The following is a 16139-nucleotide window of genomic DNA, read 5'->3' on the forward strand; positions in this document are numbered from 1 at the left end:
TTCTCAGAGGATTTTCAACAGCTTTTTATCGTGGATTCAAAATCTTATGGATATTTTATAACAGCATTTGTGTTTGAAAATTGTAGACACTTCACATCTTTTCTGTTCTCAAATTCAGTATTTGTAATTGTATGTTAATGTAACTTTAAACTTTGTATTAGTGTTGTATGGCAATTGTTCTCAAATGTCCTTTTGGAATGATACTGAGTTTTTAAGTCATTAATTTATGCTTTCATTCATAATGGCTAGAGTCAGAGAAACTGACAGAGAATGGGGTAACATAGAGAAAAATGGAAACCCCTGCAGCTCTGATTCACTGCTTGCAAAACATTCCCCCCTGCATGTGTCAAGTAGGTGGGTCGAACAGGGACCCTTGCATATGGGAATATGTGTGATCTGGGTGTTCCACAGCCAGGCTCCACTGAACTTGTTTCTTTAAAAATGTTAGTATTAGCTAAGTCTTATAAGAGTATTTTCTGAACTCTTTAATCCGCAAGAGGCCCGCAAAGACTTTTTGTCTTGCAGTTATTCATAAACATTCTGCTCTTGATTTCTGTTGTGTGTTGACCCTTAAGTACACCCAGAACTATTCCTCTATTTATATATATTAAATATTTTGTTTAATTTGAAGGAAAAATTATCTGTTTAGATAAATCATTGATTATTATGCAGACTTGAACTCATCACACACTTAGTGCAAACTAAATGCTTTCAAAATCATATTATTTTATTAATAATTGTTTTGATATCTGTCTAAAATTAAGGAATACCAGAAACGAATGGATACCTTTAGCCAGAATGTGGATTACATCAGAAACTGGATCATTCAGGCTGACACACTTTTGGATGAATCTGAGAAAAAGAAATCCCAGCAAAAAGAAGACATACTTAAGGTAGTAAATAAAATATTATGAAATGTCATTTTCCTACTTTACAATATTGGTGCCAGTCATAATTGTCCTAAAACATAGCAAGTCTTCTTCAGAAGAATGAAAAATTCTTACTATCTCCCATGTATATTTCTTTCTTTTCTTCAGTTCTTCTTTCTACCCTTTCCTTTCATCTGTTCCTCCCTTCTCTACTTAATTTAAATAAGAGTTAATTATTTTGATGTGTTCATAGTCTAGATATCTGTCCATGGTAATATGTCAGCTAATCCTTGAAACTAGAACTCTGATGAGTAATGGATTCATTATGATTGATAGTGATCTTCTGTGGCAGATTCCTGCTCATGCTAATATTCACACAATATTCTTAAATCTAATTCAAAATTAGCTGTCTCACAGTCCATATGGATGAATAAATCATATTCATTTTTCTTGCCATTTAAGTAATCTAATATCCAAATCGATACAATTGGCAATAAACTGGACTTGTACATGATTGATTAAAAATAATTATGTATTAAATGTATACATGGACTTGTGTTTGCTTATTCAATATTGAAGTTGATTATTAGGGAATTCTATATTGTCTTTCTAAAAGGCACTTAGATTTTAAAAAAAGCTTTTCCAGAAAAAAACAATTCTGACAGTTGTAATGTGCACATGTATCTTATTTGTGTTCTTTTTTTATCTATTTAATTTTATTTTTCCAAACTCAAAGGAAAAGTTGAACTTCTGTAATTCTCTTCAATTAATTACTCCTTTTTCGTTGTTGAGATTTATTTGCGTATTTGTATAATGCTTCAAGTCCACACAGAAATTCTAGTTTCCTTTTCTTTTCTTTGTTTTCCTTTTTTTTTTTTTAAGAGATAGTACAGTGCGGCAGGGAGTGACAGAGACCTCAGCACTGTAGCATCTTTCATGGTGTTGGGGACTGTGCTAGAACCTTGTTTGTGTAGACGACCAAGAAATTGTTGTTTCTGCATACAAAGTTCATTGCTTTCCTTTAAAAAAATGATGTTATTAAAGGATTTTAACTGTTTAATATGAAAAACTAATTATATTTCAAGTTTTGTGCCGTATTTTGTGTAGGTTGACTTTCCCTCCTTCCTCTCTTTGTTTCACTCAAGGAATATCAAGTTCCTTTAAAGTTTTAGAAATAATAGGTCTTGAGTTCCTTCCTTCCTCCCTCCCTCCCTCCCTTCCTTCCTTCCTTCCTTCCTTCCTTCCTTCCTTCCTTCCTTCCTTCCTGTCATTTTTTTCTTTGTTTATTGCCACCACAGTTATCACTAGGGCCCTGTGAATCCACTCCTCCCAGTGTTCATTTTATTTCTCTTTTATTCTTCCTTCTGTCCTTCTTCCCTCTCTCTTTTCCTTACTTTCATTTCTTTTTTCTTTATTCTTTCTCTCTCTCTCTTACTTTGTTTCTTACTATTTTAATAGGACAGAGAGAAACTGAGAGGGAGGATCAGATAGAGAGGAAAGGAGAAAAACATCTACAGTGGCTGCTTCACTACTCATGAAGCCTCCTCCTGCAGGTGGGGATCAGGGCCTTGAACTCAAGTCCTTGTGCATGGAAATGGGTGTGCTTAACCCACTTAATCGGGTATGCCACCCCCAGGCCTTGATCCTGAGTTTCTTCACTGACCTCTTTATTCCTGTGAAACAGTGAGTGATTTACTTAAGTCTCTCTGTGATACGAAATCTATGTATTTTAGTAAATGTTTTATGGGATCTAGGTGATGTCACACGCAATTTAGTTCACATGTTGGCATGCACTTATACCCTGATTCTAATCTCTTGTCCCCTTGTCTGTGGGGGAAGCTTCACACACAGTGAAGCAAAGCAGTGCTTCAGGTATCTGTCTCTTCCTGTCTGTCTCTCCCTTTCAGCTCAGCTTTTGTCTTGTCTCTATCCAATAAATGAATATATAAATGAAATATTTTTAAAAGGAGATAGTTTATTTCAGTGTTATTCATTGTGATTAACAAAAGGGTATCCGGACAGTTATCTAGTAACTTGAATAATGTTTTGCTTTGTCATGTGTGCTACCCAAGTTTGAGCCTGGCCCCACTGCACTGAACTCAATGTAGTGCTGTGGTTTCTTTCACTTACTATGTCTACCACTATCAAATAAATACTTTAATTATAAAAGGCTCTTGTTAGTCCCTAGAAGGTACAGTGAGTTGTTCTTTAGCTGCCTCCCTTTCTGATCACACGTAACCATTTTACAGCTTTGCGATTCAGCAAGTATCATTTAAGATAAGGCATAGAACATCTGGAATTATTGCAGGCAACACAAAGAAGTTAAGAAAAAAAATCCCTGCATTTTACCAGTTTTCTAAGTAAAAATAAGTCACATTTACTCAATGTTGATTGTCTATTTTCTTGAAGCCACACACATTCTCAGACTACTACTATTTTTTGGAAATTAAGAATTTTAATTTCCTCTATATTCCTGTGAATACTGGTTCCTTCCCTCCCTCTTTCCGTCTCTCACTTAATCTCTCTCTCTCACTCACTCTGTCTCTCTGTGTGTGTGTATGCATCTGTCTGTCTGTCTCTCTCCCCCCCTTTCCTCTCTCCCTCCTTCCCTTATTCACCCCTTTCTCTCTCGCCCTCCTTCCCTTGTTCACCCCTTTCTTTCCCCCTTCCCTTGATTGCTAGTTGGCTTGATCCTTTTCCTCTCTCTTCTTGTCAACTTCCATTAGTTACTAACTTCAAGCCCTGTCTCTTGCTCATGGAATCTAGCGTTTAAAGGCTGAAATGAATGACATGCGCCCAAGGGTGGACTCCACACGTGACCAAGCAGTGAACTTGATGGCCAATCGCGGCGACCACTGCAGGAAAGTAGTTGAGTCCAAAATGTCAGAGCTCAACCATCGATTTGCAGCCATTTCTCACAGAATTAAGACTGGAAAGGTAGGAAGATCTGCTCCAAGGTGGAAACTAGTGATAAATGCTCTCTTGCGAAGGTTGCGCAGTACTCTGAAGGGGGCATGCCACTCCCACAACAAGGTTTTCAAACGGAAAATGAAGGCCCAAATGTATTTCAGGAAATTTTGTCATTGAATGTCTTTGAGAGTTCTAGCTCTCCCCCCCCCATCTCTCCTGCTATACCCCCACTCCTCCCTCACCCCCATTTCCTCCTCGCACAAGTGTTTTAGGACTGCATTCTGCACTGGTTTACATATGCACTTTCAGGTGTAACCTACAGCACATTAACAAATAGCATGCTGCAGGCCAACAACAGCAAAAGCACAAAGACATCCATCTACTGAAAGCACTGCTGACCTTTTTTTGCCAGACATATTGCTTGTGTGTATTATGAATCAGATTTCCAAAACGGGGCCTTGTACTTCTTCTGCATGATCTTGGGTGTCTGTATCTCTTTAAACATCCTGCCCTTGTGTGTGTGAATGTGTGCATTTAACTTGCTCTTGCTACTGGCCGATACTTACTGTGATAAAATCCACTAGGCAATGATGAACTGCTCCAGTTATGACAACAGAGAATTGCAAAGCTGCCATATCTGACTTTTTGTGATTTTCTATATCTCTTTATATTTATTCTGTTTGATGAATCGAGCGACAAGGGACTTTTGCATGATGACCCTTTCTACTTGTCTGATATTTATTGAAAAGAAAATCTTATTTTATAAGCTTGTGAAGATAAATATATACCATACTCCATTATTATTACACTTTGGGGAGGGTCAGAATGCACTAAATGACTCTCATATTTATAAAATGTACTCTGGTACATCTAAAAGTATTTTGTTTGCTCTAAAATATGAAATATGTGTAAAGGATATGTGTAATCATACATATAGACTAATGCTTGAAATAAAATGAAATAAATTGAATTATTTATGAGAAAATGTAGTGTAATATAGCAGGTAAGTATTGATTCCTGGAGAAACAGAAGAATGAATTTGAAAATATATTCTGATATACGTAAATCTCCAGTAATTGCATGATTTATTATATTTGGTATATTTTTCAAGGCATTGCACTGTATCACTGTTGTATATAGTAGTGCATATTTACAAGTCTATTAAAACATAGAAATATGGTATGATTTTCAGTATAATCATCTGATACATAATCAACCCTCAAGATTGAGTGTCAAGATGTAAAAGAACAAAAGCTTTCATTAAGTTATTGCTTGTTTGTAATATCTACATTAGCTAATAGATATATGGATAAATCTTTAAGTAAACAACTCTCTCCTGAGAGATGACTAGCAAGCTCTAAAATTTTAGTTTTAGACATTTTTTTTCAAAACTAGTAGTATTCCTGGGTCTAGGTGCCCGCATGCATGAAAGCATCAAGATTCTACTTCTCCTGCCTTACATTTTCTTCCAACTTTTTAATAGAGGCAGAGAAAACAAGAAAGTCAGAAAAAGAGAGACACTTGAAGCACTTTTCCACTATCCGTGCAGCTTCTCCACTGCAGGTGGGAACCAAGGGTTAAACCTTGCCCTTTGTGTGTGGAAAGGTCTGCACTCTTCCATGTTTATCATCGCCTGGCCTCTTTAGCACGGTTTTTGAAAGGAATTCTACTCAGCTGTTTAAAAATATAATTACTTTTTTATTTCTGGAGAAACCATTTATGTGTAATACTGGAAGTACCAGAGGTTGTGTCAGATATCTACAAATTAGACACCAGTGCTTTGTTACGTAATACACTAAGCTGTAGAGTTGTTGAGTGGGAATTAGGATCTTATACCCTCTTTTCATGCAACAGTAGCTTGAGAGATTATATTACACTTATAGATACAGAAAAATAGGTATTACTCATCCTCTTATTTGCAAGCTTACAATTTTTACATGACTAAAATTAGTATGTGAATTTCCAGTCTGTGTTTTGAGACTTTGCCAGTATATTTTCAGGCAGGAGGTGAGCTACTTAAAGCCCTTATTTTATTTTCCTTATTGAAGAAATTCTTATGATATTTTGAATCAATATTTTCAAGTAGAATGTTGATTGATTAGATGTCCACATTTCTTCTTTTTGTCTAAGTTTTTTTTTATGATGAAATAGCTATGATGTAAAGTTTGAGTGTCAGGCTTCTGCTGATGGGATAAGTGTGAAAAACTTTATCTTTTCTTTGTATGTTTACTTATGGACTAAGGGAATTCTTCAGTTGCTAGATTGCTAGAGGTGAACTAAGATTTCAAAGTTGATTTTCTATTATAGTAGGGCTCATCTGAAAGATTGAAATTTAATGTGAACTTCATGTTGATATTCCTATGACTTTGTTTCACCTAGAATAACTCATTTGGAAATCTAGAATGATAAAAAAAATGTAGGGCACATATAGCTTATTTCAGGACCACTTTTGAAGGGTTAATTATAAGGAAAAAGGCCTAGAACAGAAATGTATCCTGAAAAAGAATGGAGGCAATGCATATGTTTGCTGTTTGTCTAATTCAACAGAGTTGAATATGGTTGTGTCTATCCCAGGAAAGTTTTGAGCAAGACATTCCCCAATCCAGGGAAATAAAAAAAAAAAAAAAAAAAAAAAAAGAACTTAGGAGCTTTTGGTTTAGATTGGCTGAAGTCCTATCCATCAAATGTACTTATTTTAAATGGGAATTTTGTCCATCAATTATGACAATATGATCAGAGGAACACATTTATTATAAGCCACAAGACTTGTTTTTAAAGTGTCCTTCAATTTGACTTCTCAGAGGCACATTTCTATGTAAAAACAAACAAATAAGCAAACAAATAAAACTAAGTATACATCTCCTGCCTTCTTTTACCTCCAAGATTTTGGTGAGGATCAAATGACCTGAGACATGTAAATTCTTTTTTTTTAATTAAATTGTTATTATCTTTTTATTATTTTTAAATTAATTTTTAAATTATCTTTATTTATTGGATAGAGACAGTCAGAAATCGAGAGAGTAGGGGAGATAGAGAGGGAGAGAGAAAGAGAGACACCTACAACACTCAATCACCACTTGAAAAGCTTTCCCCTTGCAGATGAGGACCGAGGGCTCAAATCCAGGCCCCTGAGCACTGTAACATATGCGCTCAACCAAGTGCGCCAACACCTGACCCCCATACATGTAATTTCATAGTTAAAAGTACTTATAAATGCATTTAAATATATAAGCTAAATAACATATCAGTTATTATTTCCCGTGTACATACATATACATTTAAATAGAGAGATAAATATATTAGATTTGAATGGTTAAGTTTTGAAGCTTGAGGAATAAATTATTGTAGTAAGGCTATAGAGTAATAACTGATTTATCTATATGACGTCCTTTGAAATAGACGGGGGCCATGAAAAAAATGTGATTGCTGCTGCTGTTTATTTATTTTTCGTAAGGATCATTAGTATAGATAATTAAATGGACCAATTTAAGAAGCACTAGCATTTTTTTCTTGTCACAAGTGCAACCTTTAAAACATATTGAATAGGGTGGGGGTAGATAGCATAATGGTTCTGCAAAGAGACTCATGCCTGATGCTCCAAAGTCCCAGGTTCTGTCCCCTGCACCACCACAAGACATAGTTGACCAGTATTCTGGTAAAAATAATAATAATAAAATAGAACATATGAAATATAATTTCTTTCCATCTTATTTAAATAGAGTCCAAGGGTTTGACAGAAGACGTTGTTCCTATAGTTGCTAGTATAGCTGCATTGCAGAGTGTAATAAACTTTATACTTTAATAAAATGTGTGAAATAGGCCTGAGAAAAAATAATGTCATTTTAATTTTTAACATTTATTTATTTATTTATTTATTCCCTTTTGTTGCCCTTGTTGTTTTTTATTGTTGTACTTGTTGTTGTTGTTGTTGTTGTTGGATAAGGCAGAGAGAAATGGAGAGAGGAGGGGAACACAGTGAAGGGGAGAGAAAAACACCTGCAGACCAGCTTCACCACCTGTGAAGTGACTCCCCTGAAGGTGGGAAGCTGGGGGCTCGAACCAGAATCCTTCCACCGGTCCTTGTGCTTTGTGCCAAGTACGCTTAACCCGCTGCGCTGCCTCCAGGCTCCCATAATGTCATTTTTAAAGGAAGGTCAGTATTATAAAAAGAACTTGTGGATGGAGGGTAGATAGCATAATGGTTATGCAAACAGACTCTCATGCCTGAGGCTCCAAAGTCCCAGGTTCAATCCCCCGTACCACCATAAGCCAGAGCTGAACAGTGCTCTGGTAAAAAACAAAACAAAACAACAACCCCCCCCCCCAAAAAAAAAGAACTTGTGATAATTTTGAACCTATTATAAAGTTGGTGCTTAGGACACCAAGTATTTTTTTTCCCAGGGGGTGGGCCATGGGTTCATTTAAGCCTGTTGAAGTATCATGCATAATGCATAATACCATGATGCATCTGAATATCAGATGAAGAAGTTGTCAAGAGTCTAGAAGGAGAGAACGCCTAACAGTGACTACATTCAGTTGATGAGGGTAGCTAAGAAACACTTGTAGAAGGAAATCACCAACTTCAGAGATGATATTGGCAGTGCATCCCAATGAAAGTAAGGAAGGACTTGAAAATGCAGCCAATTCTAATAAATTGTTTTCTTTTTAAAAGGAGCTACCAAGGGAGGGAGGGAGGGAGGGAGAGAGAAAGGGAGAGGGTGGAGAGAGAAAGAGAGAGAGAGAGAGAGAATGAGAGAACACAACACTGAAGCTTCCTTTAGTGTGGAGGGTGCCAAACCTAAACTTGGTTAGAGGTATCCCAAAGCAGCCTATTATCCAAGTGAGGTATTTGGCCTGCAGTGAATGAACTCGTACAGATCCAGTATTACTCTACATCACAGTATTTGATACTGTTGTCTGTATACCTCAAGATGTGATAGATTTAAGGATCTTTCTGTTTAATAGTTGAGTCAAATTTCTCTATAAATAATGGGCTGAGTCTGAATCTGATGAGTAAATTTAGCAGACACTCAGGCAACATATTAGGATAATCCTGTGAACACTCTCAAGACTTAGTTCAGCTTGCTCACAGAATATTGAGCATGCAATGTAATGTTTAGTTGTGGATCAGAAGACTTGAAAGGATGATTAGACACAGTGTGAAGAGATCACAACAACTGGACTAATAGTTCATGCTTAATTCACTGGGCAATGAGGGGTTCTTAATGTTTTTTCACATGCACCATTGAAAGATTTAATCCAACAGTGGTTATGAAGAGAATTCAACTGAATAATGAAAAGAATTAGGAACACCAATTAGTAAGACATCTAAATAGTCTAGATGAGAAACAGTGAGTACCTGAAATGAATGGGTATTTTCAGAAATGGGTATTAACTGATAGCCCAAAGCTGTCACTCTCTACCCATTTTGTGCTTAGAGGAATTTATCAATATGGATTGCAGACCCTCAGCTCTCTAGGAGACGCTAAAAGAGACTCCCTTGAGTGGTCCTGGAAATTTGCATTTTAAATATATTTACAGTTGATTCTGATACTAATAGTGCACTGTTAAGACACACTGTTCTAGAGCTATATATATATATATACTATATATATATATATATATATATATATATATATATGAACTACTATAATGGTGAACTCAAAAAAATGATTGATGATAAAAAAACAACAAAGTAAAAAAGCCATACGTATCTCAAGAATAGTGTCTACATCATGATTTATGTTTTACTGAAAAATATTTAGTATCAAGAAATGTCTAAACTGAGAAACCATCTTTTATATATGTAAGCAACTGATTGTTTTATAAGTTTTATGAGATATTAGTCACATAATTGTAATTTCTAATGGCTAGAAATCTAGAAAACCTTCACATTTCTTTGGGGTTGAAATATTATTGTCATTTCAATTCATCCTATCACCCAAAACAGTTGAACTTGCTTCTGGTCTTCAGGTCTTCATTTGCAGACAAAAACTTTGTGTGTGTGTGTGTGTGTGTGTGTGTGTGTGTGTGTGTGTGTGTATCCTCTATTTTCCGTATGCTATTAAAACACAGTATTAAGTTTATTTAAACGTGTAATATAATTGTATTATGGTATTTGTGGGATTTGGCATATTGCATGGAATTACTTCCTTTTATTTCTATTTTAATTTTAAAAACTAATGTTGCTATTTTCTATTTAAGTTTAGCTAATTAAAAAATTAATGTATTTGTACCAATGTCTTTGATATATATGCACATGAGATATAGAATATGTCATGGAAAAGATCCACACATAGATGGTCCTGATCAATCTTAAATAGATTTAAATGTGAAAAGTAATAAGTACTTCAACAATAGTTTAGAAATATATTTTGTTCCTCAAAAAAGTCATCTCAAAAGCATGTATCACTTGTGACATGGAGTGTCCAGAAAAATCTTTTGTATTAAATAGGATTATTAAAAACCCAGTTTTCTATGATCGTCTACATCAAAAAAATATATATTGATATTTCTCCTTTTGTAGCCCTTTTTAATGCTTACTGGCACCATTCCTGACAGAAGAGAACATAATGCGATGAGTTCCCTTTCAATTTCTCTGTCTCTATCCAATAATAAATAAAAATATTTAAAACATTTTCCCATTAAATAGTCTCAGAAAGCATATTTGAAAATTTGATTACTATTCTATAAATATTGTACAACATGTGGTACATTACATTTATGATATCTGCAAACACTAACTTCAGTTATATTGGGTGTAAATCCCATGAAGTCTCAGGAGTAGTCCACATGCTAGTACTATTTAAGTGAAATTAAAATGGACATATCAGCAGTATTTCTGTATTTACATTTTTTACTTTTTATTTCACTGTCACTAAGGTAGGCTCATTCTGCCCAAGGTTTGGCATGACATTTCAAATTCTGATATCATTTTAGATGTTTTCATAATAGATTTTGAATTATTTGATGAGTAGTTTCTCTCACTAGAAAACTTTTGGCCTCCTTAATTTGGAATTTGACCTTGTGATTATAATTCCTAATGTAGCAAAATTTACCCTTCTGATAGTAAGGAGATTGGGTTCAGTGACAGATTTTTTTTTTTTTAGGAATTGTAAAGGAACCAGTGTGTTCTCCAAGTTCTTGCAGTCTTTGAATGTCATAGAAGTTCATATTCTCTGTTTTGTACACTACTACTAAACTTATATAATCATTACTTAAGAAAAATATTCAATGTTATATTTAAGAAAAATATTCAGTGTTATATTTAACCAGTAAGAGACACCGGTACATCTTGAAACACTGATGTGTTTGCCAATTAATGTAATTGCTACCCAATTTGAAAAGTATGACCATAAAATCAATCTCATTTCAGGTCTAATAGGAATATGCTGGGTAATGTTTTCCATAGCTTCTCAAATTTGGGTAGTGATCCCTTTTTTCACATTTTCATCTTTAAACTGCAAAGATGAACTATTGCTTTAGCTAATATCAAAAGAATAGCATGGCCTATTCCAAATATATTGACTTTTGTTTTGAAATTATTTCTGTGTTAAATGGCGTTTATAAGTGAGTGGCTTTAGCAACCATTTTAAAGAATTGGTACTAATTTCAATGTGTTAATTTTCTTCTGATATTTTGTTTGAAATAATATTTTATATCAGTAGTTTTATTGTTTTTGTATCATATGATGTTACCGGTATTTACTTATTTTTTCGGTTTCCATGAATTATCTTTATATATCTATATTAACATTATGATGACAGATTTTTTTTTAAGTTACTGCATGGAAAGGGAGGGGACTAATTGATGGGAAGATATTTCAAACCATTCTGTAGCACTTGAATTATTTATTTCATTTTAGATTTTAGTGTGATTGCAATGCAGTGGCCAATTATCATGTCTTCTGAATTAAAAGTCATTCTTGAGAAATGCTTATTTCGCTGCCTGTGTAAACACAGTCAATGTCATGTTAGTGTACCTATGCACGTTGAACTTAATATTTCAGTCAAAGAAACCTTACATTCTACAAGTTATAAAATGTGTCATGAGTCGTCTGGAAATGTGTCTTGAGTCGTTTTGAATGCTTCCAGTTTGCAATGATTGATTTGTAATTGATTTTGCATTTGTCAGACTGTTATGCTTGTTGTCTTGTTATACAAGTCACCTTTAATGCTAAAACTTTGACAAAGCCTTGATTTTATTAATCCTTAAAGCATGCAGCAGAGCGCGTTTAATTGTTGTTAAGCAATCTGAACCATTAAACATCAAGGAAATCAAAGTGTTGTCTTTCTCAGTTTCTCTGTCTCTTCTTTTGTGTCCATTTATCTGTTTATTAAACTTCCCTATGTTTTACTTCACTTGTATTTTGCATGACTATACAGTCATGCGAAAAAGCTCTTAAGAACAGGTAAGTAAATAATTAAATCATGAAAAATCTATGCTTTCTCCTAGCATATAACTTTTGTTGTACTACTCTCTGTGTGTTTAAATCCTACCTTAGGTTCCACTGTCTAACATCCTGTGATTTAATTGTTATTCTTCTGTGGTTATGTATTTTCTTTAATGTCAGTAGATGTAGGTTAATTTCAGCTTCATTTAGAGTATGTATTCCCACTGATACTAACCTCTTCAGTAATCATTTATTTTTTGAATCAAAAGGTAGTTATTTTATACTTTATGGTTCTGAACATGTGGGCACTCAAAGCTGAGGTTTTAAATAATGTGTGCTTGCAATTATGCAATGAAGTTGCTTATAATCTCAAAATAGAAAATACAATGAAGATCAAGAACGATATATAAAACTTGTTTGGGTCAGAAAAATGCTTTTCATGTTATGGTTGTCATGAACTAATAGTTATGTTGTGAAGTTACAAGGAGTCGGCTTAATTTTTCCACCTCCATGTGTCAGAAAAAGAGATTAATTTTAGAGATTTCAAGTGAACTGATCCTTATGAAAAGATAGTTATGCTTATTTGGGATCTAAAAATGATCACTTGTTGATTAAGTCATACGGATGCTCTAAAGCTACTGTTATATTTGATATATAATTGTATTCTCATTAACAAGGACAGCTTCATATGTTTTTGGAAATGCAAAGTAGTATTAGGTATATTTCCAATTACAACTATTAAAATATTCATGGTAATACAGAACATAAACCCTTTAATATTTAATATATAGTGCAGCAGAACCATTTTTTCAAAACTTAGTAGATTCCTAATATATCAATCTTATCCATTTATTTAATTGGGAGGATTGATGCTTTACGGTATGTAGTTATTGATACATTTGTAAAATTTTTCACTTTTCTGCTAAACACTCTCACCGTCAGCCTAGGCCTCCCTCCACATTCATGCACCAAGACCTAAAAGCCATCTTGACTCCCAGAGTCCTTTACTTTGGTGCGACACACCCAACCCAGTCCAAGTTGTACTTTGTGTTTCCGCTTTTCTGTTCTTACTTTTCAACTTCTGGCCTATTCTTATCAATTTTGCTGTTCCCAGACATGTTCCTGAAAATTCTCATCAGAATGTCTATCTCGGTTGCATTGAATGAGATAGCATTCAAATACTTTTCTAAATCCAATAAAGTTTAACACTAAAACCTTGTCATTTTGGCTATTACACATTTTCCAGTGATCTAATTAAAATTAGTATTAGATTACTTGCCCTTTTCAGTGTCATGTTTGTTTTGTTTATTATCTTTATTTATTTGATAGAGACAGTCAAATATTGAGAAGAAGGGTGAGATTGAGAGGGAGAGACCTGCAGCCCTGCTTCACCACTCGCAAAGCTTTCTTCCTCCAAATACGGACTGGGGGCTTGAATCCCCGTCCTTGCATTTTAGAACATGTGCGTTCAACCAGGCGCATATGTTATAAAACCAATGAACCAAACCTGAACCACCAATGTGATATTTGTAATTGTTTTCCCAATGGGCACTGTCTAGTAAAATATTATGATTTTTTTTCTTATTTTTTAATTTTTTATTATCTTTATTAATTGGATACGTACAGTCAGAAATGGAGAGGGATGGGGAAGATAGATAGACAGACAGAGAGAGAGAGAGAGAGAGAGAGAGAAAGAGACATCTGCAGCACTGCTTCACCACTTGCAAATCTCCCCCCTGCAGGTGGGGACTGGGGTTTCTAAACCGGGCCATCCTGCATTGTAACATGTGCACTCAACCCAGCTACACCAACACCTGACCCCCAATAAGATATTACGAAAACCACATTTCGCAACTGAGCATATTCAGTGCAACTTCTCCAATTTAATATGTGGTAAAAATATAAAGCACCCAGTGGTTTTGTAAGATGTTATGAAAACATATAAATTCATTAATAAGTATATCTTGTGGGCTTATTTTATAATGTATTGGTTAATAAAATACTTAAGATTTCATTTGAATTTAGTTTCTTATGTGGCAGTTATAATATTTTCAATTAAATGTATGAGTTGCATTATATTTTTACATCCCTGTACTGCTATAGATATTCAAAGGCCTGCATTCAGAAAGGAAATGTACCGGGCATTGATCCCAGACAGTAGTGATAAGATAAGTGTCTCACTTCTGAAATATTCCATAGTACATCAGCATTCTTACTATTATTTTGGACTTTTGAAAGTGAGAACATAACAACTTTAAAATTAGTGCTGTTACCATAAATATCCCCTTTAGTGATCAGATGATCCTGTTTTATCAAACTAAAGTTCAATCTTCAAAAAAAAAAAAGTTCTTCTCATTTCTACTTATATGCTTTGAAACTAAGATAAAATGATTCCCTCTTCAAGTCACTATAATCAGGTTTTTTGAACAAGTGCAGAAAAACCTTTAATCAAGAAAACTAGACTGTATTTATTGATGGATTCTATTTCTGAAAAATGTGGTTATTCATACGGTTTATATACCCTGGAGAGTTATGATGTTACTTATATTCAGCTTGCAATTAAGTTGCATATTCACCCACAGTGTTTACCAGTAAAATATTTTAAATTCTGAACGATATATTTTGATTTTGTGTTATTTTAGTGTATAGATTTTCGAGGTGATTTTTTAAAATTTCTTTATTGGGTGATTAATGGTAAGGGGCTTTTAAAAATGTTTATTTTACTATCACAAGGTTCGATATTCAGTCATCAGTGTTTTTCTGGAAATTTTCTTATCCGGATACTTATAATATTATGGATGTGGCTCTACATAGATTCTTTTTAAAAAAAAAAATCCCCTTTTTGGTGTGGTATTGATGGACATTACCCATTCCGTTAGAGATTCCCCATGTTTTGTGTCTCCAAATGATATTGGAGTTTATTCTTACAGTTCAGAGCAAGTGAAGAACCTTTTGTCATTCTTGAGACTACCACCTACCTTGGCATTGTTTAATTCATGAGTAATTTTTGTTGTACATACTGATAGGATCTTACCAGTCTCTGGTCTCAATTTCTCCATGTTTCACATTAGAATTTAATGAGTTTTAAAAATACCTTGGAGGCTGGGTAGATTTTATAATGTTTATGCAAAAAGGCTTTTATGCCTGAGGCTTCCAGGCCCAGCATCACCATAAGCTACAAGTCAGCAATGTGCTCTGGTTAAATGAAAAAAAACTAAAACAAACCTCTATAAAAATAAAGCTGCTATGTCAGCAAGCACATATCTTGTGCTTCACAAACCATATATTTTTAAGAGAGGAAGGTCTTGAACTGAGCCCATGAATGGGAATACCTGTGAAGGGACACAAGATCCAGTGATTCATAAATTTGGTTTTTGGGGGGCAGGCGATTGTGCACCTGGTTAAGAGCACCCATTGCAGTGCACATGACCCAGATTTAAGTCCCTGCTCCCCATCTGCAGGGGGGAAGCTTCACAAGTGGTGAAACAGGGCTGCAGGTGTGTCTCTGTCTCTTGCCCTCTCAATTTCTTTGTCTCTATCCAATAATAAGCAAATAAAGTATTAAAGATTGTATTGTTTATCTGTTGGATACATGGCAATTAAACATAACAGACACCATTATAGCATATCTGTTCCTTAGAGTAGCAGTGCAACATCATATTTGTCTTATCCTTAAGCTTAAAAGAATTTCATGGGTTCTGGAAGAGTGTAAGCCACTTATAGTAGATTAGCAAGTAAGGGTAGAGCATGATTCCATCACATTTCTATTAGGAAGTTAAGTTCTTCTCCTGAAATTTGAAAGAACTCTAAAACCTTTAAGTGCATAGTGTCAGGAATGAAGAGAAGGTCAATACTGAGGGCATTGAATTAAGCCTTGATTTGTTTTATGGGGGAAGACGAGGGTTTACCTTGGTTATCATGCACAGCTGGGACTTTTATTTTTGTGGAGAGAAATACTATGACAAAAA

The 16139-nt window shown here is 34.6% G+C and overlaps 1 protein-coding gene across 7 annotated transcripts in view; it reads left to right on the plus strand.

Moving 5' to 3' along the window:
• DMD (dystrophin) overlaps positions 1-16139 on the plus strand; it is a 2449111-nt gene that overhangs the window by 1063599 nt on the left and 1369373 nt on the right. For all 7 annotated transcript variants that reach the window (XM_060182733.1, XM_060182732.1, XM_060182735.1 and 4 more), the window contains 2 exons: positions 765-893; positions 3636-3806. In XM_060182733.1, coding sequence (XP_060038716.1) covers positions 765-893; positions 3636-3806 — 300 coding nt within the window. The remainder of the gene's footprint in view (positions 1-764; positions 894-3635; positions 3807-16139) is intronic.

This window comes from Erinaceus europaeus, chromosome X, assembly GCF_950295315.1.
Source record: "Erinaceus europaeus chromosome X, mEriEur2.1, whole genome shotgun sequence".
NCBI classification, from domain to species: domain Eukaryota; kingdom Metazoa; phylum Chordata; class Mammalia; order Eulipotyphla; family Erinaceidae; genus Erinaceus; species Erinaceus europaeus.